The 27,973-nt window shown below is 37.5% G+C and overlaps 1 protein-coding gene and 1 non-coding gene across 6 annotated transcripts in view; one reads left to right on the top strand and one right to left on the bottom strand.

The window, feature by feature from the left end:
- The window catches only part of UNC13B (unc-13 homolog B), a 205,218-nt gene that overhangs the window by 91,161 nt on the left and 86,084 nt on the right, over window positions 1-27,973 (bottom strand). For all 5 annotated transcript variants that reach the window (XM_045840120.1, XM_045840121.1, XM_045840122.1 and 2 more), the window contains exon 8: window positions 6,903-7,143. In XM_045840120.1, the coding sequence (XP_045696076.1) occupies window positions 6,903-7,143 (241 nt within the window). The remainder of the gene's footprint in view (window positions 1-6,902; window positions 7,144-27,973) is intronic.
- LOC123820322 lies at window positions 5,847-6,037 on the top strand. Its single transcript, XR_006785952.1, has one exon. It is a non-coding gene; the product is annotated as a U2 spliceosomal RNA (small nuclear RNA).

The raw sequence follows: 27,973 nt of genomic DNA, 5'->3' as shown, positions 1-27,973 counted from the left end.
CTATCAGAGTCCCATTCATAACAGAAAGGATTGTTCATCTCTTCAAAAGCCTGAGAGGGATTTGATTTATTAAGAATGTTAGTACTCAGTATAGGTGAATTTAACTTATCTGAATTTTCATATAGGTTTGCCTCAAGAATATGGTGTGGTGTTGGCTTCTTTGGCAAAGATTTCTCTACAAGGTCCTGCGTAGCACTTAGTGTACAGTGAAGGACACTGTTCTCAGGAGAGGGGCAATGCTTTTCACTGTGCTGGTTTTTCCACGCAGAAGAGCAATAATGATTATCAGCCCAAGTATCAGTTAATGGTATGTTTTCTTTAGGTAAAGATAAGTTTTTTATGAAACCAGAAGTTGCTTGTTTTGCAACATGGTCCTTCTGGTTCTCAGAAGTCACACATGAAGTAACAGCAATCTCATCCAAGGATAAATGCTTATTTCCACTCAAAGTCGTTGGGCCACCTAAAGACATGGACTGTGCTTCATCTGGTTTATAATCAGTCATACTGCCATTGGATATCAAGTTAAATATTCCTGAGAGTGAGCTTGGGGTGTTGTCCCTGTAATGAGAGTCATCATTTTTCAAATTTATTTCTTGTGAACTAGACAAGTTTTTAAGAGAAGATAATCCATTAAATAGGCCAGAAAGGAGGCCTCCCTGGATTCTTTTCTTGGAAGCTTTATCTACAAGTTTGTCTTCACCAATTTCATTAACCAAGGTTGATTTTGAAATGGTAGGAATCAATGCTAATGAAGAGTCTGATACTGTTAAAGATGTCACTTGTGTAAGAGTCTTACTTTCTCCTAAAAAATCAGAGAGTCTATGTTCTTGGGGCACAACTTCAGGGATGGCTAAAGTATCTCTTTCACAGTTCTCTTCTGTTGTGCGGTCACTTGAATTTAATTCCTCTATACTCCCAAATTTCCCAAGATTATTATTTATATTTGGAACTGAATCAGACATCATTTTATTAAGTGTGGTATCTTTGGAACAATTTTTTGGATCATTCTTATTAAATGTCTCTGTATCACCAAATTTTTCTAGATTATTATGAATATTTGGAACTGAACTAAGTTTGTTATTTTCTTGGCAGTTTCTTTGAATCTCTTCACTGATGGTTACTTCAGAGCCATGAAAACTCTGGTCATTAACAGTGATATGGCTGTCAGTGAAAGGAAATTTAAACAAAGGAAAAATGCTTCCTTTCTCTTTTAAATCCTGCTGCTTTTCAGAATGACTAAGAACTCTGAGAAATGGAATATGCAGTTTTCCACTGAAGGAAAAGGAATGTCCATCTTTCTTAGGAATCCTTTCCCATCTATCTTCCTCCAACGGGTGAATTTTCCTAGATTCTGACAAAGTTTCCTTTGAACAGTTTTCAGGGGAAGTGAGCAAAAACTGGCTAAAGGATCTTCTGAGTGGCTCAAAGAAATTATCATCACCAGTAACTCTGTCCCCCTCTAATGACTTTGAAGAAGGCTCTTTGTTCTTAGTTCTACTACCAGCTATACAAGGATGTCCTGGAATATCTTTGACACATATTTTTGGTTCATCTGGTAACAGGGACGGGTCTATATGGGTTTTTTGCTCCAGCAGACTATCAGTACCATTTTGCTTACTTGCAGAACTAGCTAAGTTTGAAGGTTCACTGGCTATTTGAGAAGATAACAAATTCTCATTTGTCAGCATTTGGGACAAGTCTGTAGCGTCTCCATTATTCCTATCTAAAGCAACAATGCCACTGTCATTGGCAAGAGTGCCTTCGCTTTGACTTGACTCTGAATCACACCCAACAACATTTTCCTTTCTTTTTGGCTTGTTTTTGTCATCATCTTTTTTAGTTTCATCCTTTTCCAAAAAGGTCTTCAATGGACTCAGCATACTGAAAACAGACTTTATAACTGAACTCTGATTCTGTGGAGCAGAGTCCCTTCCAAGAGTTTCTGTTGCATCCTCAAAGCTTAAACTTCCAGTTTTACTGCTGGTGTGCTCATTTTCAAAGGTTATGTCACATCTGCCAAAATCCTTATTGTCAACATTCTGAGAAGATAATGGAGACTGCATGGAAAGATCCTTCTCTGATACTGATTTGGCTCTGGGTCTAGATCCCAAATTAATTGTCTCTATTTGATTAAAAGTTTCTGTTTTCTCTGGAACTAAAGAACCCAGCTTTTCCATTGAGATTGTTAGATGCTTTTTACCTGAGCCCACCTTTTCTGTGAGTGAACTGAACAAAGAGCCAACAGCACCTTTCACTCCATTCAACTCAGGGAAACAAATGACCTTGTCTTTGTCATTCTTGACAATGGTTATAGGTGGTATTTGATCCTCAGGATTTTTCTGTTCTGCATTATCAAGAGTACTATTATGTGTAGGTATTTTTTTAGTTTTCGAAAGGGAACCAAATTTATTAATCTCCTCTTCCTTCTCTGCTAAATATTCTGAGACTGTTTCTACAAAACACTGAAGCTCATCCATTGTATCAATATAGTGGTCCTTGGGTTCCTCAATAGAAGAAGGGGCCATCTCTTCCACAGGGAACCCAGACAGATCTCCAAGTGTGTTTGCATAGCAATTCATCCTTTGTAAAGGGAATGCTGGATTTGCTACATAATGTTCTTTAGGAAAGCTTCCAATACGATGGACATTGGATGGATGGCATGTTGGTGACAGTAAACCTTCCTGCTTATCAGAAATGGGGGAATCCAGAAGTTCATCAGAAGTACTGCTAGTAGAATCTTCAAGAATATCCAATGGAATGAAATCAGTGACATGCTGTTTTAAGCCAGGTAACTTTTCATAATTCTTAAAACAACCAGGAAGATCATAATCATGACTTTCCAACTTAGTGGTCCCCATGCCACTATTAACCACAAGTGGATTCTTGTAGGATTGGGAAACTGGGTAATTTTGTTTCTTCTTTTCAATGTGGCAAAAGTTACAATTTTCACTATAAGGATATGTACTTTTGAAGTTAGTCTTAGTTCCTAATCTCTCATTATATTGTTTTCTTTCACTGTCTCCAAAATGACTGTACAGGGGTTTCTTTTTCCTTCTCCTATCGATTGTATTATATTTCTGAGGATATCTGGAGCAAACAGATGTTTCAAACGTAAGGTCAAAATTAAAGGCAGTAGAGAATTCTGTTTCTTGGCTTGGAGAGGGTATCTTTTTCCAATTCTTGTACTTTGGTTGTACTTTTTGTCTATAATATTTATCAGTTTTTGAAAGAGTTCTAATTTCCTTTAGTTCTGCTTCTTTTACATTTATGTTACTGTTTTCTAGAAACTCTTGTGATATTTTCCCCTCCATCTGCTTATATATACCCTCTTGCTCTTCATAATCAACATCAGAGAAAGCAGAAATAACCCTAATTCTGTCCATTTTAGCCTGCAGGCCTTGTCTGATGTAAAGGGATAAATTTGAGGGAATAGTAAGGCAAAGAAAAAAAGGAAAAATAGGGAAAAGAAATAAACAGATGAGATTTAGTGCACATTCAATGAGAAAACTAGAATTAGTAAAATTGTCAATTTGATAAAAAACATTTGGACTGAAAAAATACAAGGATATGTACATAATCTTAAATCAATATTATAGCACTGTAATCAAAGAGTATTTTCCATATCAAAAAAAGAACAGCTATAACAATAACTTTAAAATACTTCATTTGCTACCATGAGCTTTTTAGATCCTCTATTTTCTAAGAAAGAAACAAAATGAACATGTCTTATCAATATATAGTAGTAATTTTCAACCTTTCACATCTCATGGCACACATAAACTAATTACTAAAATTCTGCAGCACACCAAAAATATATTTTTTGCCAAACTAATAAAAAATTAGGTATAATTTTGATCCATTCACACAAGATGGCTATTGTTGTGTTGGCCATTGTCATTTTTTTATCTGACAATTTAAGGAGAAAGAGGTCTGTGAGCCTGACCAAATAGTCAGGTATTGCATGTTTTAAAAATTCTTGTAGCATACCAGTTGAAAATCACTGATATACAGGATGCATCTATGATGCCAAAGTTTAGAACTGTTAAGTATTCTATGAAAGTATATCAAAAGATTTCAAGAAACCTAAATTTGCTGATGAATTTGGGTCTGAAGAGAAGTCAAGCTATTAACCTGCTGAAATTAGATCTGAGGCAGTCAGCCAAGAATATGTTCAGACATATTTCTTTTAGAAAAAAAATATGTATACATAATGAAAATAATCTTTGACTTATTTTCAGAAGTCACGCCTTGTTACAGTACCAAAAAGGGCAAATTATTTAAAGGTTATAATTTGTTTTTTGTGTGCAATATAAGGCTGTATGCTTTAAGGATTACAGTGAAATTAATGTCTTTCTCTGCACTGATTACACTGGCAGAAGCGACAGGTGCAGCTTAGGTCAGTGAACACAGAAGACAGCAGACCTGTCCTTCGGTCAGACTAGACACGGCCTGTTTCCTGTGTGGTGAGGTGGGAGTGCAGAAAAGGCCTCCAGACCAGAAGCTTGTCAGCTCAGTGTTTTCTTTTTTAGATCTCACATCCAATGGTGTTTATTCAGGAAACAGAAACAAGATCAAAGTGGTAACTTAGTCACTAAAAATCTTTAAGAGTGAGACTGATAGACTTTTGACACCTCTTAACACTAGAAATACTTTGGCTACATATTATCTAACAAAGTTCAATTCTACTGTCAAACCTCAAATTCTTTATTTTTACATGATTTACATGCATTTCCCATTACTCATTAGGCAAAAGCCCATTTCATAGAGTGAGGAAATCAACTTTACCTATTTTTGTTTACATGCAGTTTCATTAATCTCCAGTGTCCTCAGAAACTCAAACTAAACTAATTCCAGTCTTGGAGAGGTCTTTATAGTTACAGCTTAAAATAAATAGACAGCCATGGCTATATTGAATGGAGCTATTTATTTTTACATTTCTAATTTGCTGGAAGGTACTGCAGACATGTTTGTTCCCTCAAGGATTTTAAATATTCCTCTTAAAAAACTTAAGAACTCAGACTATTTCCAAGAACTTGGTATTTATAGCAATATGAAAGTTTAAAAATTAATGGTAGTGATACAATTGCTTCAAAACTTTTTAAAGGAGGAATCACTTCAAACATTTAAGTTAAAAATGTATATAATAAACGTTCACTTAAAAGTCATATTAACTTTTCCTCTGCTAGAGATAATAAATTATTCACTTTTTAATCAAATTTATATGGGATCAATTTTTTAAAGATTTTTTTTAATTTGCAAATTAAAATACATCACTAATGCCCCTCAAAGTGTTATTATTATAGCACCAGCCCAGGAAATAAATGAAATGATAATAGGGTAATGATTAAGTTATCTGCAGTTGTCCAGCAGAGTATGTAGTCACTTAGGTTGATGTGCCATTATTACTACTGGCACTTAATGCTTGCAAATACACAGGAGAAAGAGGGCCAAAGTTTTTTTTCTATTATGTTTTTGTTCTTACAGTGGGAAAATATAAATAATTAAAGTCAAATAAATAACATATGCAAATATTTAACTTATTAACCATTAGGGAGTAGGGACCAACTTTGGTAGGACTCTTGGCACGTTTCTTTTTAGAATCAGATTGTAGAGTGAGAATTCTATCTGATGGTTGATATATGAAAAAATTTCATTGACAATATATTCAGTAATGACAGTATACTGAGACAGAATGATGTCTAGCAGGTAGACCACCATCTGAGGCTCAGGATAAATATTCACCAATTTGGTAAGGTGGGCAAAAAATGAGATCATCCTACGGTATGGCGAATGTCATAACCAAAAGTAAGAGCTAAACTGGAATGGCTTTTTAAAAACTAAACTCCATCGCTTCTTGGCCTTCTGGCAAAAACCAAGTGTAGTATCTGTTCTTATCATTTTAATATATGATATGTCCTCTATCCGAGAACATTATACTAAATGGATTTTTGGAGCTGGGAGATGGAATAGGAGCCTGCTCCATCCACTCCGCACATTGACCCGGTATTGCAGTACTTCCAGGAATGGCACACCAAGAAAATAAATAAATAAAATATAAAATAAATAAATAAAAACTAAACTCCAACGAATGAAATAACTGGTTCAGGAAAGGATCATCAGTGGCTGCTAAAGTCAATGCTAAAGGTTGTTGGGGAAACAGAATATTTACACAATCTCAGGTATCACCCCAGGTATACTTAATTACAAAGAGGAAAGGTAACTTTACATTGGAAAAAGCTGGTATATACAGATTTCTAAACCAAGAGAACAAACTAAACATCAGTAATGAGACAAAGTAATCTTATGTGAAGGAAATATCATCTACATAGTGTTTTTGCAAAAAATGTTTAATCTGATTCTAAACATGAAGAAACAATTGAAAGCAAAATTATTCTCAAAACTAGCCTGAACTCTGCAAAAAATGTAGTGTTTTAAAAGACCAAAAAAGAAAAGTAAGGACATTTTGTTAGATTATAGGAGACTATAGAACCAGGAATATCAAATATAATGCACCATGAACACTGACTAAATCCAAAGGGTTATCAAAACATTTAACATCTGTGATTTCCCTTTTTTGATCGTGGTGAACGGTGATTCAAAATCTCTAGGCTGGGCAGACACACAAACAGGCTTTCAGCCATCCACCCGCAGTGGGCACGCTATCGCCAGTTGAGAGTCATTAATCATAAAGAAAAATATTACAGATGGAAATATAAAAATGTGAATGTGTGGAAGAGAAAAAAGAAAAAAAGACTGAGAATCTCACAAAATGGCTGTAGCCTGGCCCGTCCTACTGCTACACGTCCATTACCACTCCGGTTAAAGTGCCCAAACCTGTGATGTCAGTTGTATCCCGGGATCTGCCTACTAGGAAAATAAAGTGCTTTGTTCCCAATACCTACCTGAGACCCCGCCTCTCTGGGTAATCGAGGTCATAATCATAACTCTGCACAGAGTCATTGCAAGAGTCCCGGCAACTGCCGTGAAGTAGCAGCTGCTGTGGCAATCGCACAGGCACAGGAAACTGGTGCGTGGAAGCGTTGGGCTGGGAAGTCGAATGGTATGGTGGTGGGATGCTGTTGCTGGTCTCACTGCGGTAGTCACTATCTCGGTCATCCACGGCACTATCAGGATCTTCAAAAGCTGTGGAACAAGCATAGTCAATCAAAGCACCCCAGCTTTATTTAGTTCTTCAGAATTTTTCTGCTTCTAACTTGGGGAACCACAAGCCTTGAGAACAAGAACAAACTGAACTGCACACAAGTCCAGTGGCTTCCAAGCCATGTACAGAGCTGTCTCAATGCCCACAAGTCTCTCTCCTTATCAAAAGAGATAGAACACTTGGTTTAATTTTAGTGCTGATTCTTGAAGGAGTTCCAAGTTGCATTTTCACAATGCAGAATTCTTTTGAATTGTACTTCTTTAGCTATCACACCCATAATGAAAACCTGCTTTTAAATGTCAAAAATAGATTCTGGCCTCTACTATCATTAAAAGCGGGCAAAAGGGAAAATAATAGCTTTTCCATACCTTTAAAAAGAGAAAATTTTGTTTAAAATTGACTTGGTGATTTCAGACTTTAAAGTACATGACTGAACCAAACAAACAGGTCCAACATCAGAAGCTGGTCCAGTAAATCAAGAAGGTCAAAGCCAAGGCTTAAAAGTCACCCAAAAGCTCCAGATGCAGCTGAGAAGAACAGCAGTTTTACTGTCTTGCTGCAACGTTGGATTTTTTAAATAATTCCCATCAAGCACTCACACCCGGGGTTCAGAATTCCTTTGGAAAGCATGGGCTGAAGGAGAGGAAAACACACGCACTGCCAGCGGGATCGTGCTAACAATGCAGCCAAGTTTATCTAACAGTAGTGACTACAGTTTCACAGAATTATTTTTGTTTTTCAGGCCAGCACCAAATGATGAACACAGTTATACAAACTGCTCCAAGCAAAAATGAAAATGTACAACACTGTGCTTGGAAAGGAAGCTCAACCTAATAGTGCTTTATATTGGGCTGGCCAAAAAGTCCATTGAGTTTTTTCCATAAAACAAAACACACATGTTTCATTTTCACTAATAACTATATTGATTTGGAGTATTTTGAGTATGTTGGCTATCTCCCCCTACTAGCTTCTAGCGGGTAGGGGCCAGGGATGCTGCTAAACATCTTCTAATGCATGAGACAGCCCCACAGCAAAGTATTATATTTGGCCAAAATGGCAATAGTACTGAGAAACTTCGCAAACCACTTTTGATGCATTCGATCAGTCACGGCACCTTCTCCATACACTGCACAAATCTTTTTCTTGCTTTTCAGTTGTGTTTTTATCTTTCTTGAAACAATAAAACATAATATGCCGAAAGTGTTGTGTATCTTCTTCCATCTTCAATATTAAAATGGCTGCACAAAAAATTCACCAATTTTGATAAGTTTTTTTAAATGCATGCTGATATGACAGCTGTCACAACACAATCTAATAAAATTGTTTTGAGTGAAGTTAAAGACAACTAAGCACTACTAGAGCCATTATATGGAAAAAGCTCAACGGATTTTTTGGATGATCCAATAGATTATTTTCCAAGGGACACCATCCCTGTAAAATAATGGTGTTATTCTGGTGTTATTCTGACACCATCCCCGTATGTGTCTAATTAACAAATTCTCATATGTCCTTTCTTGCCAAGCTCCCATTTGGCTCAAAATGAGGAAAAGGAACATGTATCATCCAAAAATTGGCATACATTTAGCAAACGATGGATTCCTCATATTAGTAATTAAAAAAAAAATCCTTGGTAGTAGTGTGGGAAATGGAAGCCTCTTGGAAGACAATAAGATTAGGCTCTTACAATTTCTCATGAAGGAGATAAGAACCTGCATCCATTCCTCGGAAATAGAAAAAAGTTAATGAACTGGGGGGGTGGGGAATCCAAACAGTAATGATAAAAGTTAGGGACAAAAAGAAAGTAACAGAAGAACAACCTTTTGGCTTCTACATTATACAACCTAGTAGATAACTCCATCAAAATAGACAGGGAGCACAAACATATGGGTTTTACACACAAGGAAGAAAAGTTGAACATTGAATTCCAGACAACACTTGTGGATACAGCAGGATGCAGGGGTAAGCATTTCCCACTTCAGTTTAAGAAAACATGTGAACATAAAAGAAGAGGATAGTGATCAGAACCGCAGGGGAAATATCAGTACCAGAAAGTGACTAACCTTCAAAATGGGCAGGAATAAGATTAGTCAAAAACTAGGGGATGCAAAGCATTCTGCTTACAAAGCATTCTGATCACACATTAGGAAAAAATTCTGGAGGCATTGGTTTTGACCCTTGATGCATCTGTTGTTCTGAAGACTGGAAAGGATCAAGAGATGAAAACCAGCATGCCTTTCAGATTTCATTCTCCCTGAACCCACAGAAGCAGTACATGTGGAAAAAGTCAGTACTGTATTATTCATGCATACAGATAAGGTGGGAGACACAACAAAGGAGACAAAGCAGAAAGTCCACTTAAATTTTGACAGGAGAAATATTAGCACATAACCCATAAAACCAAGACTGAGTTCCCAAAGAGAGAGCAGTGATAAACAAACCTACTGATTGTGAGGCCAGGGGAGGGTAGCTCAGCCAGAGGTAGGAATCCGTGATCCAGAGCCAGAAACTGAGTGGATGCACCCTTAGCTTATTATTGCATCTGACCTATTATTTCTAAGTGATGTTTTGCTTTTTAATTTTGCTAGGCGAAGGGGAGGAATATTCCAAAACTTTCCTAAAGGCTAACAGTATTTCTACACTAAAGAAATAAAGTACAAATATTAAGAAACAAAGTGCCTATGGAAAGAAAAGGTTGGGAGTAGAAGAAAAGAGAATATGAAAAGTGGGAGGAAACAGGAGGAAGGAAACATATGGAAGTGAAGTGAGATGAGAGAGAAAGAGAAAAATAGAAAATAAACTTGTAAAAGTAAACTGGGGAAAGAATTTAATCTGGGGCAAATATGGGCATAGGCACAGAGGAGGCACTCGAACAAAACTGAATGAGATACTGAACAATGAGGCTCTCCCATCTGTGGTGGTCCTGGATTGAGCCCCTGTCTTTAAATCCAGAGTACAGACAGAACTTTATGGCCAGACAAAAAAAAAGAAAAAAATTCAAACTTTTTCTTAGAGCTTAGGTATTTTTTTCTTTTTTGTTCTTTTTTGTTTGTGTTTATTTTTTTACTTTACTTTTATTGTTTACACTATTACAGATGTCCCCATTCCCCCCAATTTGCCCACCCTTGCTGCTCACCCTTCCCTCTGGCCATCACCACATTGTTGTCTGAATCTATGGGTCATGCATGTATGCTCTTTGGCTAATCCCTTCACCTTCTTTCATTAAGTTCCTCCCATACCTCCCTCTCCTTTGTCAGTTGGTTAAAACCTTAAGTTATCTGAGCTCTCTTAGCCTGCCTTTGAGCAGTTCCCTAGTGAAAATATTCAGGATTCAAATCACAGAAAATACATACTCCATGAGAAATTCCAGTGATAGGACAAAACTTGACCCCTCTTAGGACCTACTAGACACCTAATCAGTGGGACTCAACCAAGCCCCCTTGACAGCTGGATAACACAGCCAGTAGTGTCATCCCAGGGCTATATATCTTGCTGGAAAGACCTGGCTACCCACTCTCCAAGCTCTTAAACAAAGTTGGCCTCCAGCCTACTTGAGTTGCTTTAAGGAAAGTCAAACCATGTCCTCAGCCTCTTGTGCCCCACACGAAATCAATGACCTTTCCCAGAATGAAACACCTCCTTTTAGTCACTGCACTCCTTAGTGACTAAGCCAAAGGAACCAGACCATACCAAAGGAAAGGGTTTCCTACCCCAGGGGCTTATGGTACTACTTGTCTCTGGGAAAGAAAAATCAGGAGATCCTATCCGGACTATGTCTGGGATTTTGGATTGAAATTTATTAATATCATACACACAGTCTTCAAGAAACCAGCCTAAAAGGATGTAACACTTCACTGCAGATAACCATCTCCTGAGATTTAAAGAGGGGAGAGGAAGGGGATGAAATTGTATGTGCTTATATGCATGAATATCCAGCTTCATAGTTCAGAGAGAATATGTTAAAGCGTAAGATCAAGAAAATTATAAGGAATTCAAATTCTTACGTACTCTGCTGCTCTCCCCAGCCCAAATAAGTCCAGTGACCTAAGAACACCGCAAGTGGTAGCAAAGAAGAAGAGTGACAGAGACAATTTTAGGAAGAATTCAAAGATCACTTCCCCATCCCACCAATTATTATATACCTTACCTTATTTGAGCCTATTCTACTTGTATCCCATTAATTTTACATAACATGTAGAGAGCCTCTCCTACAACCAAGCATAATACAAATCTACATATAAAGTATTTTGCACTGTGCTAGTCACTATATAGAGAATAACAAAACAAACAAACAAAAAACATTCTTCTGGACTCTTTTAAACCTTCTCCTTGCCTAGAACATCATTTAGAAGCTGATTTACCTTTCTTTACTCAAAATGAGAAAAAACTACAACCTGTCTCCATGAAACCCTTCCTGTCTCTCTATTCATTAAACCTGAGCCTACCACAGTATACCCATGAAAAGCTCAGCATTGATACAGTGGGAGAGTGATTCCCTTGTCTGGAAGCAATGGTGGCCAATTTTGCTGCTCTCTACAGAAAGCTAAAAGGCCAGTGTATGGTTTTACTTTCTCTTTTTCAAATAAATAGTAAAACACTGTAGCTGTTGGCTGCACAGAGATGGCCATTTTTTCTCAATTACGCACACATTTTAAATAAAATCTACTAAAATACAGAAGCTTTGAAGGACAGAAGAACACATTTTCTACTCATTTTTCAAAATAAAAAATTCAAAATTAATTAAATTTAAACCCTATCCTAAACTCAAACTGAATTTGAAGCAACAAAAATGACAAAGAAATCACTAAAAAATAGGACTTTATCTTAAGAAACAATAAAAAATTTGGCTTCCTTTGGGTATTGAAGTCAAAGCTAAGTTCTTCTGGCCCTGCCATGTACTAGATATGTAATCTTGTAAAAGGTAGAGATGTTTCCTATCTCTAAGATGAGAATAATGATAGCATGAGTCTCACTGTTTACTGTAAGGATTATAAGAGAAAGTTAGCTTTGTCATGTTGCCAGATTTTTGCTTGCCTTATAGTTGCCAGTAAATGAGTGGTGGGAAGATCAGCACACCATGACAGCCTTATTGTCTGTGGAGAGGTCGCCAGTGTCTGGGTCAGAAAGCCCTCAGACTTCTGAGAGTACAGTTCCCTTGAACGCTTGCCTTAAGATTCAAAATTCTGGAAGCATCATACGATGCCAACACAGGCTGGCTTCATTATCTGAGCTAATTTCAATGCTGGGGATATGGGACTACTAGTCACAGGCTGTTTAATTTAACTATATACTGAGAAGTCAGTTTTCTTCCTATGTACTTACCTTCTTCCTACCACCTAGGTCTTCTCAGAAAGGATACATTGGTTTACTGTGCCACTTTTCAAAATTTTTTTTCACATTTTTTCATTGTTCAAGTACAATTTTCTGCATTTTCCCCCCACCCCAGCCCAACCTCCCAGCCCTCCCCACCTCCGTTCTGCCTCTACCGGCCCCATTAGTGTCCATGTGTCCTCACTGTGCCATTTTTTAATTTTAATAATTTACTTAACTTTCTAACCATGGACGGAGAGGAGGTTTAGCAGAGAATTCTCCCAGGCCATAGCACAGTTGCCATAGTAACTGCTATGGGTAATTACTTCATTTCTTTTTAAAAGAAAACTGAAAAATAACCACACAGAACTTCAGATTATGTCTTTCAACCTAGATTGCTCCAGGCAAGTGACAATGCTGTGTCTCAGTTGAAACTCTGGGACCAAAGAAGCCTCTTCTTGCAAGACACTGCCTCCTCTCTGAATGTTCCATAGCTCTGCATAGCAGTTTCTCATACATAGTAGGTGTTCAATAAATGTTTATAGCATGAATAAATCAGACATATGATCTGACCCCATCTACGAGAGTCATCCCTAAAACAGGAAAATAACAATAGTTCTGCTCTCTGATCAATCAGTTCCCCCTTGTCACCTCTGTCACTTAACACTGTAAGAGAAATAATTCCAGGTTAATGAAGGAAGTTTCCTTCTCCACACCAAAAATACACTGAAACATTTCACTAGCCAATAGAAAGATTAATGAAGACAGGTTTTGCTACACACAAGTACCAAGAAAGGGAAGGGGGGAAAATGTTCCAGGGAAATGAAATTATACATGCAAAGGCATGTTTAGTGAGCTGAAGATAATTCTAGCATATCTGAATGAGAGGCTTCAGGGTTATAAAAGAACCTGATCAAAGGAGGTCTAAGTAATGTTGAGCAATTCAATAATCTTAGGTATTTGGAATTATCTGGAGGGTAATGCAGAGCTAACACAGCTTTTAAGAAGGGGAACAACAGGATCAGATTTGTCATTTTAGGATAGTGGTACAGTGTGGCCAGGAGTTGGTAGGGTAGGGGGACTAGAGACTGGTGTCAGGGGACCTGGTAAGAAGGCTGCACTGTCCTGATGATGGCTTGAACTAGGGAAGTAGCAGAGGGAGTGAAGTGGATACATACAGGAGATATTTTGCAGGTAAAATCAATACAGTTTAATAAGCCTATGAATGTAGGAGTGAGAATAAAGACTACATAATATTGCCTAAATTTTACTGATTATGCTATTACAGTTGTCCCATTGCTTTCTCTCCTTTATTTCCCTCTGCTGTGCACCCCCACTCCCACCAGCATTCCCCCCAACTTAGTTCATGTCCATGGATCATACATATAAGTTCTTTGGCTTCTCCATTTCCTATACTATACTTAACATCCCCTGTATATTTTGTACCTACCATTTATACTTCTTATTCCTTGTACGTTTTCCCCCATTCTCTCCCCTCCTCGTCCCTGCCTATAACTCCCCATATGATCTTCATTTCTGTGATTTTGTTCCTGTTATAGTTGTTTGCTTAGTTTATTTTAGTTTTTGTTTTTTTAGGTTCAGTTCTTTATAGTTGTGAGTTTGTTGTCATTTTACTGTTCATATTTTTGATCATCTTCTTTTTCTTAGGTAAGTCCTTTTAACATTTCATATAATAAGGGCATGGTGATGATGAACTCCTTTAACTTGACCTTATCTGAAAAGCACTTTATCTGCCCTTCCATTCTAAATGATAGCTTTGCTGGATAGAGTCATCTTGGATGTAGGTCCTTGCTTTTCATGACTTCGAATACTTCTTTCCAGCCCCTTCTTGCCTGCAAGGTCTCTTTTGAGAAATCAGCTGACAGTCTTATGGGAACTCCTTTGTAGGCAACTGTCTTCTTTTCTCTTGCTGGTTCTAAGATTCTCTCCTTATTTTTAATCTTGGGTTATATAATTATGATGTACCTAGGTGTGTGCTTCCTTGGGTCTGACTTCTTCGGGATTCTCTGGGCTTCCTGGACTTCCTGGGAGTCTATTTCCTTTGCCAGATTGGGGAAGTTCTCCATTATTTGTTCAAATAAGCTTTCAATTTCTTGCTCTTCCTCTTCTCCTTCTGGCACCATTATGATTCATATGTTGGAACATTTAAAGTTGTCCTGGAGGTTCCTAAGCCACTTCTCATTTTATTTGAATTCTCATTTCTTCATTCTGTTCTGGTTTAATGTTTATTTTTTTCCTTCTGCTCCAAACCATTGATTTGAGTCCCAGTTTCCTTCCTTTCACTGTTGGTTCTCTGTATATATTTCTTTATTTCACTTTGCATAGCCTTCACTTCTTCCTCTATTTTGTGACCACACTCAACCATTTCTGTGAGCATCCTGATTACCAGTGTTTTGAACACTGCATCTGATAGGTTGGCTCTCCTTCATCTGTTAGTTCTATTTTTGGAGCTTTGATCTGTTCTTTAAATTGGGCCATATTTTTTTTTTTTTTTTGGTCTCAGGATGCCTTAGTAAGGGGCTGAGCTTTAGGTATTCGCCAGGGTGGGACAACCTATGTCACTGCGTTGTGATGCTATATGAGGGGAAAGGGTTGGAGAGGGAACAGTGCCACTTGCTCAGCTCTTGGCTGGCTTTTAGTCACTTCCTCCACTACCCACAAGCAAATTGGTCCCTTCTAGTGCTGATTCCAAGGTGGGTGGTTTTGTGTACATTCTAGGACCCTGTGGGTCTCTCCAATGAATTCTCCTGTGAGGCTGAGAGTTTCTCCTGCCACTACAACCCTCACAGGTTTTGACATCCAGAGGTTTTGAGGCTTTATTTCCCCATGCTGGAACCCTGGGTTGCATAGTCTGTCTGGATCCCCAGTTGTTCCTCCCAGTTTATTCACACACAAATATGAGACCACCCAGTTTGCCACTTCATCTGCCCCAGTCCTCCAGCCGCCACCCTGCTATGCATCCTCTAGGCCCCTCCTACTAGTCTGGATGAATATTTCTTCTTTAACTCCTTGGTTGTTGGACTTCCAAACAGTTCAATTTTCTGGCAGTTCTGGTTATTTTTTGTTTTTAAATGTGTTGTTGTCCTTCTTTTGGTTGTGTGAGGAGGCAAAGTGTATCTACCTATGCCTCTGTCTTGGCAGAAATCCATATTGCCTTAATTTTTTAGCTTGAACTAAAGGGTAGATAACATGGTATTAATTAAGAAGAGAAATACAAAAGAGGGGTAGGTTGAGAGAGAGGACAAATTAATTATTAGATATATTCACTTTGAAGTATTTATTAGACATTCAAAAGAATATGTCTGGTAGACAGATGACTACATTGGTGTGGAACTGAGGAAAACAATGTGGAGTATAAGACTTGGAAGTTTTCAGAATACAAGCTCCCATGAGGAGGGGGATTTTTCTACTTTGTTCATTGCTGTATTCTCAGTGCCTAAACAGTGCTCAGCACAAAGTAGGTTGAGAAATATTTAAAGAAATGGGTAAAAATTAAAATGTAAATAAATAAAAATAATGAGGCAGAGAATGCAGGATAAAGGGTGGAAAAGGTATATAAACAGAAAAAGAGGAAGAAGTTAAGGAACAGCCACATTTATAAAGCAGACAGAAATAGAAATAATACAAAAAAAGTTGACAATGCAAAGTGTTAGTGAGGCTATGGAGCAACTGGAAATCTCAGACATGGTTGGCAAGAAGGGAGAGTGGTAGGCCACTTAGAAAAACAATCTGGGTATTTCTTATAAAATTATATACACACCATACAACCTAGCAATCCCCCTCCTATACATTTACACAAGAGAAATAAAAACATGTTCGCACAAAATCCTATAAAGAATGTTTATAGTTGTTAAATTCATATTCACTAAAAACTGAAAACATAAGTATCCTTCAAATGGTAAATAGATAAAACAAACCATTGTACATCCATACAGTAAAGTACTACTCAGGAATAAAAGGGAATGAACTACTGACACACACAGATGAATTTCAAATGCATTATTATAAGTGAAACAAGCTAGACTCAAAAACCTACATAATATATGATTTCATTTCTATGACTTTCTGAAAAAGGCCATACTATAGGGACATAATATAGATTAGTGGTTGTCATGGGCCAGGAGTGGGAGAGGCTAACTACAAAGTGACATAGAGAACTTTTAGGGTTCATAGAACTGCTCTATATCTTGACTATGGTTTTGGTTACATGACTGTATGTGTTTGTTAAAACTCACGGGACTGGCTCTGACTGGTATGGCTCAGTAGTTTGGGTGTTGTCCCACAAACTGAAAGGTCACTGGTTCAATTCCTGGTCAGGGCATATGCCTGAGTTGCAGGCCAGGTCCCTGGTTGGGTGTGTGTGAGGCAACCAATTGATGTATCTCTCACACATCAGTGTTTCTCTCCCTCTCTTTCTCCCTCCCCCCCCTTCTCTAAAAATAAAATCTTTTAAAATTTTTTTTAATTTTTTTTTCACAAAATAAATTTTATTTTATTTTTTTATTGTTGTTCAAGTACAGTTGTCTCCATTTCCCCCTCACCATTCTCCCTGAAAATAAAATATTTTCAAAAACTCATTGGGCTGTACACTAAGAGGGAGAATTTTACTATCTGTAAATTATACCTTAATAAATCTGACTTTAAAATAAGAAAAAGAGTCCATAAAGGTGCCTGTGAAGAAGACAGAGAGGAAGAAAAGATGGCAGTATGGTTCCTTAAGTCAGGAAAAACAAGGCTTCAAAGAGGGAGTTGTCAACAAGTGTTAAAGTTCTACAGAGTAGTGAAAACAACCCTGAAAAAAACCTGCTGGATTTAGAAACAAAGAGGCTACTAATAACTTTAGTGACAGAAATTTTAATGAGCTAAAGCTAGAGTACACACTGCTCAGAAGCAAACGGAAGCACATGCAATCAGATACTGAGATATCAAGAGATTCCACAATTCATACAGGAAAATGTTGAATGGAAGCAAGGTGGATTGCACTGCCTATCACAGGATGCCAAAGAGGAAGTAAGCAGGGAAAAGACAATGTCCAAATGAGTGACAGAAAATATTGAGTACACTAAGAGTTTATTAGAAAACCAGCAACATTCTCAAATTGGGCATTCGCACATAACAAATGAGTGTCACACTATTTTAATGAGCATCCTAATGTTTCCCACCTCCCTGGAGCCCCAAACCTCAAAGCCTTAAATCCAGCTCACCCATTTAACAAATCACTAATCAATTATCTTCCAACTCAGTGGCACCTGATACTAAGTCAGGCAGTGTAGAAAACTAGGGTCTCCATTGACAATGACATTATATTTACAATGTTATGCACTTCCATCAGATAAGTTAGCATACCAAATATACCTCAAGTCCAAAACCACTGAACTCCAGACACTTTGAAACCAGAAAACATAGGGCCATTCCCAAAATTCCTATCTACTTTATCTCCCATGTCCAACCTGTCAAAAAGCTTAGTAGTTAATTACACTGAAGTCTCCCTCTTATTGTCTCTTCTTTATAGGTTTCACTGTCCTTATCAAGGAATTTATTACCTCATGCCTGAATTATTACAGATTTTTGGCTGCACTTACAACCCTCTAATCTCCGTCCCATTCAATTTACTTAGCAGATTGGCGACTATATTAATTTTCCTAAGTCCACCTTGTAATCACATCATTACCCTTTCAATAATTTACAAGTTAACCTTTTTTCCACTTGATTTTTTTATTGTTGTCCAGTTACAGTTGTTCCAACTTTTCCCCATTGTTTACCCCTACCCCATCCCCACCAACTCCCACAATCAAAAGAGTATGTTTATCCTCCTGGTGTTTAAAATCCTCTATAACATGACACCAAATAAATAACAAACCTCATTGTTAGGCAGTCCCCCAAACAAAACCTTTGTTATTGGCAAACAAGTATTGTCACAGTGCCTGTGCTTGCCACACTCAGGAGATGGAAAGAAGAGTGAGCTCCATTTCCCCCACCTATCCCCCAACTTCTGAAGCTGGAATGTCATATACTTCTACCTTGTTGGTGTATTGCAAATGGTTTGAGCTTTGGAACCAGATGGCTCAAAGCCATCACTTACTAGCTGTGTGACATTAGGTTGGTTAACTTTACTTCTGTTTGTCATCTATAAAAAGTAAAGAGTAACACCACTTACCTCTCGGATTTGCATAAATATTGAAAATCGTGTATGCTGCATTTAACTACCATGTGCCAGACAAATAATAATTACTCAATAAAGTTCCCTGTCCTCCCTTATATAGTTGGTACCCATTCTTAAGTTCCACTTAATTCTCCTTAACAATGCTCAACAACTCTAGTACAGTGTCTCTAGTACAGTATCTCTGTTAACAATCAAAAGAAATGTCATCTGCCTGTTTCTTAAAAAGTTAAACATATACCTACTCATATGATTCACTCATTCCACTCCTAGATATTTAACCGAGAAATAAAAAAATATAATTATGCAAATGTTCATGATTTTCATAATAACCAGAAACTACCCAAATGCCTATCAACAGGTGAATAAATAAGCAAAATGTGATATAGCCATATAATAGGATACAACTCAGTAATAAAAAGAACTGAATTACTGATACACTCAACAAAATAGATTATTCTGAAGATCTTTATATTAAGTAAAGGAAGCTGGACACAAAAGAGGTCATCTGTATGGTTCTATTTTTATAAAACTCTAGGAAACCAAATTTAATCTTTAGTGATAGAAAGCCTATCAGTGGATGCCAGGAGCCAGGGGTGAGGAGACGGATGAACTGCAAAGGGCATCCAGAAACATTTAGAAGTAATAGGAATGCTCTCTATCTTGATTATGGTGGTAGTTTCCCTGGTACATACATTTGTCAAAACTAATCAAACTGTACACTTTAAAAGGGTGAGTCTTTTGTATGTACATCTCAATAATGCTGATTTGTAAAAAAAAAAACTGCCTTAGAAGTTATTATTTTATTGTTTGCCTTTGTTCGATCCATTCCAACAGTAGCCTAGGTTGTAAGTTCCTTGAGTGTAAGACTCAAATCTTTACTTCCTTACTTGTCCCAATGCTCAGCACAGAAATTTGATAATGAATAAATTAAACAGGTTCTTTATCTTAGAAAGCAGTGTCTTTAAATTTACTAAGAATTACTTGAGATTCTTGTTTAAAATGTAGATTAGACCTTATCCCCAGAGAGTCTAATTCAAAATGCCTGGGATAGCTTAGGAATCTGCATTTGTTGTTGCTGTTGTTGTTGGAATCTGCCTTTTCAATAAGCAACTGAGGGATTCTCATGCCTATGAATCCTGAATTACATTTAGAAAAACACAGCTATAGAATTGCCTATATGAAAAAAGCCAGTCTTTCAGACAGAAGCATAGTGGTTCCTGCACTGACAGAAGACGGAGGTAGCCAGATACACTATCCTGCAGAACTCAAAGCAGTTCAGTGTAATCATATGGACAAGTGAAAAAATTCTAGCAGGTCCAGGACCCGATTAAAAATGAATCTTCTTTCTTAAAAGACAAAGCCTCTGTACTTATCCCTGTTGGCTAGGTTACAGCATCATACCTACAGGCTACCTCTGCCGATTACTTCTTGTTTTACTGGAAAATGTAAGAAATCAGAAATAGTCACATTAAAAAATAAGGTCTATAATTATCAAACAAAACACCCCCAGGCAACCGTTACATCACCAATTTCTGGTCAATTTTTCTATGACAATAAAATGACAGCATATTTGAGCCCCAGACTTCAAGTGAACAGCTACCTGTCTAGGCCATGACAGGACTCACCTATTACTAAATTATAATAATTATCAGGTAGTTCACAAAGGTCAACAAAGTCAAACATTAGAAACTAGTCCCTTCCGCCTTGCAAGACAATAGATAAGTACCATAGAACTTCCCTTCCATGGAAAATAGTAAAGAACCCAAAATTAGGAAAAGCACTTCAAATCTAACATAGGAGAATGACAAAAAGAAAAGAGGATATTGACCAGCCTCCCCTGTGAGAATATAGATATAAAAATCCAAAATAAAATATGTACAAGCAAATCAAACCCAGCATTATATTGTAAGAATAATTCACCACCCTGACTAGGTTGGACATCATCCCACAAATCGCTGGTTCAATTCTGGGTTGGAGAACATGCCTGAGTCTTGGGCCAGGTCCTCAACTGGGGGTGTGCAAGAGGCAACCAATTGATGTTTCTCTCCCTATCTTTCTCCCTCCCTTTCCCTATCTCTAAATATAATAAATAAAATCTTTTTTTAAAAAAGAGTAATTTACCATAATCAAGTAGGGGGTATTACAGAAAGGCAAAGATAATTTATTAATAGAAATTAATGCATTCATCCATTAATAAATCAAAGGAAAGTATTTATAAACAATTGGTTGAATACTATTAAGACTTTTGAAATAGTCAACATCCATTCCTTATTTTTAGTATAGAAGCTATACTGAAGTATAAAGTGCAGAAATGTGCACAAATCATTAAGTGTACAGCTCAATGAATACAGTAAACCCACACATGTAACCAGCAAATTCAAGTAAAAGAGAATTACTGGCACCCCACGAGACCTCTTGCTCTCCCTTTTCAGGCACTCAACTACCCCTTGAAATAACTGTTTCCTCTGCTTATCACGTTCTGAACCCCAAAAAGCCACATTGCTAATTCCCTTACCTCCTTCAAGTCTTTACTCAGAAGTCATCTTTTCACTGTGGCTTATTCACTAGCCACCTTATTTAAATTTTTAACTCAATTTTAATTCTAGCATTTCCAATTGCCTTTCACCATCTATTCTTTCATTGGTCCACTCTCTAACATCTTACTTATTTCCCTTATTAATTATGCTTATTATAGGTCTCCTCCCACCTAGGATCTCTGTCTGTTTTCCTTCTTCATACATCCCAAGCACCTAGAACAGAACCTGGAATGTGTCAAAAAGTTTGTAGATGAAAAAAGTCAAGGGCTGGAGGGAGAAAGTGGGGAGGGAAAGAGTGGTAGTGTGGCTGGATGTGAGAAAACAAGCTTCAGTAGCAGGAATACATAAATAGGTACAACCTTTTTACAGTAGAATTTGACAATATCTAATGAAATTTAAAATGTGTATATTCCTTACCCCAGTAATTCCACTTAATAGAAATGCATTAATTCAACTAATACTCATTGAGCAAAAGTACTAGAAATACATAGATAAGGCCCTTCCTACTCAAGAAACTTACAACCTACAAAACAAATATTAATCAAATAATTACACATATTACATATTATGAAGGAAGGTACATAAAGGTATATAAAAGAATATATAATGGAGGACAGAAGATCTATTTGTACATTTATAAAAATGTATTTTACAAAGTTTCTCACTATAGCACTTTTAGTAGCTAAAATTTGGGAACAAACCAAATATCCACCAATATAAATGTTTTAAATTATAATATATTCCATTCTGGCTGGTATGGTTAAGTGGATTAAGCACCAGCCTGTAAACTGAAAGGTCACTGGTTCGATTCCCAGTTAGGGCACATGCCTAGGTTGCAGGCCAGGTCCCCAGTTGGGGGAATGTGAGAAGCAACCAATCAATGTATCTCTCACACACTGATGTTTCTCTCCCTCTTTCTCCCTTCCTTCCACTCTCTCTAAAAGTAAAATAAAATAAATAAATAAACTATAAACAAATTGTAAGACATTCCAACTATGGGATATATAAAATTTGAATCTGATCAATCTTATAGGCCCAAGCACCAATTTACAGGAAATACAGAGGACAGAAAAGTGTGTTAAACTAAACTATACCATGCAAATGTATTGAACAATTCAGAATATGGGAAACTCTATAAGACAAACAAAATCAAGTAGTGAAATGGCTTATTATAATAAAAAGCTGCAAGGAAAAAAATTAAGAGGTAGAGAAGGAACCCATAGAATAAAAAAGTTATAATATATAAAAAAGAGAAAACAAGCAAAAATAAACTCTAATGTTTAGTGATTCACACTAAAAGCAAGGAAGAAAAAGCAACTGCATTATCATAAAAGTCAGGATAGTAATACTTTCAGGGATGAGAAGATTGTGATTGGGAAGAGGCATGTGGAGGGCTTTCTGGGGTGCCTATCTCATTAATTCATTAAACTAAACATTTGTTTTATGAGGATGTCTATATATTTGTGTTATATCCTACAGTAGATTTTTTAGATGCATCAAACAAACTGCTCACATCACTACAACCACCATCATCTGACTGTTCACTCACCTGCGTACAGTCTTCAAAGGCTCCACACTGTCTTCAAAATAAAACACAAATAGCTTGCTATGTGTCTCTCTGGCCTCATCTCTAACCCTTCCCCACTCTTACTTCATTTCTGTAAGCCATCTAGAATTTTCAACGTGCTTCAGTCACATTTTTCATCTTAGTGTCCTAGTACCATAAACTCTTTTCTCCTTCTTTACCTAACTGACTCCTACTCATGCTTCAAAACTCAATTTATGGCACAGGTTTGTGGGTAGGAAGAAATGAATAGGTAGAACACACGGGAATTTTAGAGCAGCAAAACTATTCTGTATGCTACTATTGGGGTGAATCAGTATCATTATAGATGCCAAAACTGACAGAGTGTACAACAAAAGAATGTACCATAATGTAAACCTATTAGACTTTAACCCTTTAGACTTTACTCGATTTAAATTTTTTTTTCCCATTTCAGATATCATTTTCTCTGGGATGCCTTTTCTAACCATACCAAAGTTGGATTCCAAGTTTTCTTCTTCTATACTCTTCTAACATTCATTTACTTATTAAATGGTACTAGTTACATGTTCCTTCCTCTCTGGATTTGAGCTCACTAAGGTCAAGGATTTTTTTTCTTTTTTTTTAAAATATATTTTATTGATTATGCTATTACAGTTGTCCCATTTCCCCCCTTCTCTCCCCTCCACCCTGTACCCCCTCTCCCACCCACATTTCCCCCCTTTAGTTCATGTCCATGTGTCATACTTATGAGTTCTTTAGCTTCTACATTTCCCGTACTATTCTTACCCTCCCCCTATCTATTTTCAACCTACATTCTATGCTACTTATTCTCTACACCTTTTCCCCCTCTCTCCTCTTCCCACCCCCCTGCTGCTAATCCTCCATGTGCCCTCCATTTCTGTGGTTCTGTTCCTGTTCTACTTGTTTACTTAGTTTCTTTTGGTTTTGCTTTAGGTGTGGTTGTTAATAATTGTGATTTTGCTGTCCTTTCACTATACATGTCTTTTCTTTATCTTCTTTTCTTAGATAAGTCCCTTTAGCATTTCATAAAATAAGGGCTTGGTGATGATGAACTCCTTTAACTTGACCTTATCTGAAAAGCACTTTATCTGCCCTTCCATTCTAAATGAGAGCTTTGCTGGATAGAGCAATCTTGGGATGTAGGTCCTTGTCTTTCATGACTTGGAATATTTCTTTCCAGCCCCTTCTTGCCTGTAAGGTCTCTTTGGAGAAATCAGCTGACAGTCTGATGGGAACTCCTTTGTAGGTTACTGTCCCCTTATCTCTTGCTGCTTCTAGGATTCTCTCCTTCATTTTCACCTTGGCTAATGTAATTATGATGTGCCTTGGTGTGTTTCTTCTTGGGTCCAACTTCTTTGGGGCTCTCTGAGCTTCCTGGATTTCCTGGAATCTATTTCCTTTGCCAGAATGGGGAAGTTCTTCTTTATTATTTGTTCAAATATGTGCTTAATTTGTTGCTTTTCCCCTTCCCCTTCTGGTACCCCTATAATTCGGATGTTGGAACGTTTAAAGGTGTCCTGGATGCTCTTAAGCTTTTCCTTGATTTTTTTGAATTCTTATTTCATCATGCTTTCCTGCTTGGTTGATTCTATCTTCCTTCTGGTTCACTGTATTGTTTTGAGACTCAGATTCCTTCCTTTCACTATTGGCTCTCCTCCGCGTATCTTCCTGCATCTCTTTTATGGTAACCTGCATCCTTTCATCTAAATTGCACCCAAAATCAACCAATTCCGTGAGCTTTCTGATCACCAGTGTTTTGAACTGCGCATCTGATAGATTGGCTATTTCTTGGTCACTCAAAAGGATGAGTTCTGGGGCACTGATTTGTTTTTCTATTTGAGCCATATCTCTCTCTCTCTCTCTCTCTCTCTCTCTCTCTCTCTCTCTTTTTTTTTGGTCTGGTTGCTCCTGTTACGGTAGGGGGTGGAGCCTTAGGTATTCACCGGGGCTGGGTACCCCAGTCGCTAGATTGTGATGTTACATGTGGGGGGGGGGTGGGGGGGGGGTGGGGGGCGGGGGCGGGAGGGAACAATGGCGGTAGTTCCATTCTCCTGGGCTCAGACCCTTCTCTGGGATCCTGGGCTGCGAGCTCTGCCCTGGTCCACAATCGCTGCCTCACTGGGTCCGCCGGCTACAGCTTTCATACTCAGGGATCACCGCTGTGTTCTTGCGCCCGGATGGCTGTCGCGCCGATTTTGCGCCAAATTTTCCCCGACCTCCACGCGCCACCGACCTGTACCAGCCCCGCACCCACCCGGCTCCTCATCTCCTACCAGTCTGAATGTACGGGTCTACTTCAACTTCTTGGCTGTCTGACTTCCATTCAGATAAATCCTCTATCGGTTCTGGGTGTTATTGTATCTGTAAATTATTGTTGTTCTAATCTTGGTTGTGCGAGGAGGTACGTTGTGTCCACCTATTCCTCCATATTGCCGGAAGTCTGACAATCTTCCTCATTTTTTCAAGGATTTTCATTTTTATACTCTCAGTGCCTAGCTCGGTTCTTGGTTTGAGGAAGAAGTATTCAATAATTGTTTGTGTAATGAACAATTCTATCAATTCTATCCATAATTCTATCAATTATGTTTTATCAATCAATTCATTTATTATCACATTGTACCAATGAAACAGATCATAGGAAGCCATGCTTTTATGGGAATAACATACTGATTATATATATCAGTATATATATATCAGCAATATGTGTGTGTGATATATATATATCAGTGATGTGTGTGTGTATCACTGTGGGAATAACATACTGATTATATATATATCAGTATATATATGTATCAGTGATATGTGATATATATATGTATCAGTGATATATATATATATATATATATATATATGATATGTGTGTGTGTATCACTGTGCCCAAGATAGGCACCTAAGTGTTTAATCAAATGAAATTCTGACACATTAATATGACATTTTTAACATGCATAATTCGTGGCATAGTAATTGAAACAGAAATGATAATAAGATGATGTAATGACTGCAATTAGCCTCCTCAAATTCTTTCTGGAAAAAGGTAGGATAGAAATAAATAAATAAGTGAGTCAGAGACTACAATTAAACATTTTTATTTTTATCAGCCAAACCATATTGTTACAGTTTCTTACTATTTTTGTTAGTTTGCCAGCACCTAGAATCAGCATCAATATCAACTGTTTCCACTGATAGCACATGTACAGTGTAAAACTCATCACCCACTCTTACTGACAGATGTCCTGGATGCGTTGACTGCCCTACTACTAAAATAAGACTCCCTGTACACTCAGAGTTTTCCTGTATCTAAGAGTCCTCATGCTGGAGTAGCAGAAGCAAAAGCTGTGGATTGATTACTCCTTTACTACCAATACCAAGAAAGAATATTCCAGCCAGTATTAGCTTCCTTAGCTTGGAGTGAGGGAGTGGAGGGGTTACCTTTTGAATCCTCCCTTCATACTTTCATTTATTCTACTATGAATATCTTTATTTTCTATAAGTACATTCCAAATTAGCATCTTCAAAAGTCATCTCTGAACTCATGTCTTCTGGAAAGCCTTCCTAAACAAACTACATTCTTAACCGTTTGCTTCTTCCTCTAACACCTCCACAATTCTTTGTTTCCACGGTATTACATTACTGCCAAAAATGGGCTGAAAGGAATTGACAACAATTAAAACATAAGCAGAAAGACAAGATGATAAACCTGAGAAAAAAGTTTGAAAAGGATACCAAACAAAAAGAAGGACCCAGTTACCAAGAGCCAAAATTGGAAGTCAGGTAATAAGAGGACCAGGATGGTAGAATCAACAGAAAGGAGTTTCTGAGCGAATCATGGCACAGGAATTCTCATCACCTATGGCTGTTTTCACTGTGCTCTCTGTGATATGATTTCTAGGGAAGCTGGCTATACCAAAATCCAAGGGAGGAGAAAGCACTCTCACACTTTGCTAGTGGGGTGAAAATAGTGCAGCTTCTTTAGAGGACAATTTTGACATACCGTCCAAAATGTTAAATGCATTGTTAAATACACAATGCTTTGACCCAGTAATCCCAGTACTAGCTCTTCATACAATATGTATACATGTATAAAATTATATACGTTAAAGTGATATCAACTTCAGCACTGTAAGAGCAAATACTGAAAGCAACTTAAACATCCATTGATAGCAATTCCAATCCTAGGTATATACCCCAAAGAATCAAAAACAAGTATTCAAATGAATGCTTACACATAGCTGTTCATAGCAACACTACTCACAATAACCAAAAGTTGGAAAAACCACAAATGTCCATCAACTCTAAATGAACAAACAAAATGTGGTATATCCATACAATGGAATAGTCAACCATATAAAGGAATAATATATTCTACAACTTGGATGAACCTTAAAAACATCATGCTAATTGAAGAAACCAGTCACAATATGTCACATATTATATGATTCCATGTATATCAAATATCCAGAAAAGATAAACCCATAGAGACAGAAAGTAAACTAGTGACTGCCAGGAGTTGAGGGAAGGGGGGGATGGGGAGTGAATGCTTACTGGGTATGGGGTCTCCTTTAGGGGTGATGAAAATGTTTTGAAATTATACAGAGATAATGGTTCCACAGTACTGTAAATGTACTAAATGACACTGAATTATACTTTTTTAAGTGATTGATTTTATATGAATACATTTCATCTCAATTTTCAAAATGTCATTAATGGAAACTAGTTCCCTACATGTAATGAATATCATATATATTGTTAAGTGGAAAAAAAGAAAGGCAGCCCTGGCTGGCATAGCTCAGTGGATTGAGCACGGGCTGCGACCCAAAGCATCACAGGTTCCATTCCCAGTCAAGGCACATGCCTGGGTTGCAGGCCATGGCCCCCAGCAACCGCACATTGATGTTTCTCTCTCTCTCTCTCCCTCCCTTTCCTCTCTAAAAAATAAATAAATAAAATCTTAAAAAAAGAGATCCAAAAAAAAAAAAGAAAGGCATGTAACACTGTACAAAGCACACTACCATTTGTTAGGAAGGTAAGTATATATATGAGTTTATGTTTGTGAATGTATAAACTCTAGAGAAATCCACAATAAATAGCAATACTAGTTCCCTCTGGGCAGAAACCGAAAGACTGTTTTTCATAGCTGTTAGGGACTGTTCTGCCTAGTTTCTGAAGCTGTAACCTCCCATGGCTAAGGCTGAGTAAAAAGACCTTGGGACTATAAG

This window comes from Phyllostomus hastatus, unplaced genomic scaffold (genome assembly GCF_019186645.2).
Source record: "Phyllostomus hastatus isolate PE091 unplaced genomic scaffold, TTU_PhHast_1.1 phas_contig_34, whole genome shotgun sequence".
Classification (NCBI taxonomy): Eukaryota; Metazoa; Chordata; class Mammalia; order Chiroptera; family Phyllostomidae; genus Phyllostomus; species Phyllostomus hastatus.
Note: the sequence above shows the minus strand (reverse complement) of the source record. Positions and strands in the feature narration are given on the sequence as shown.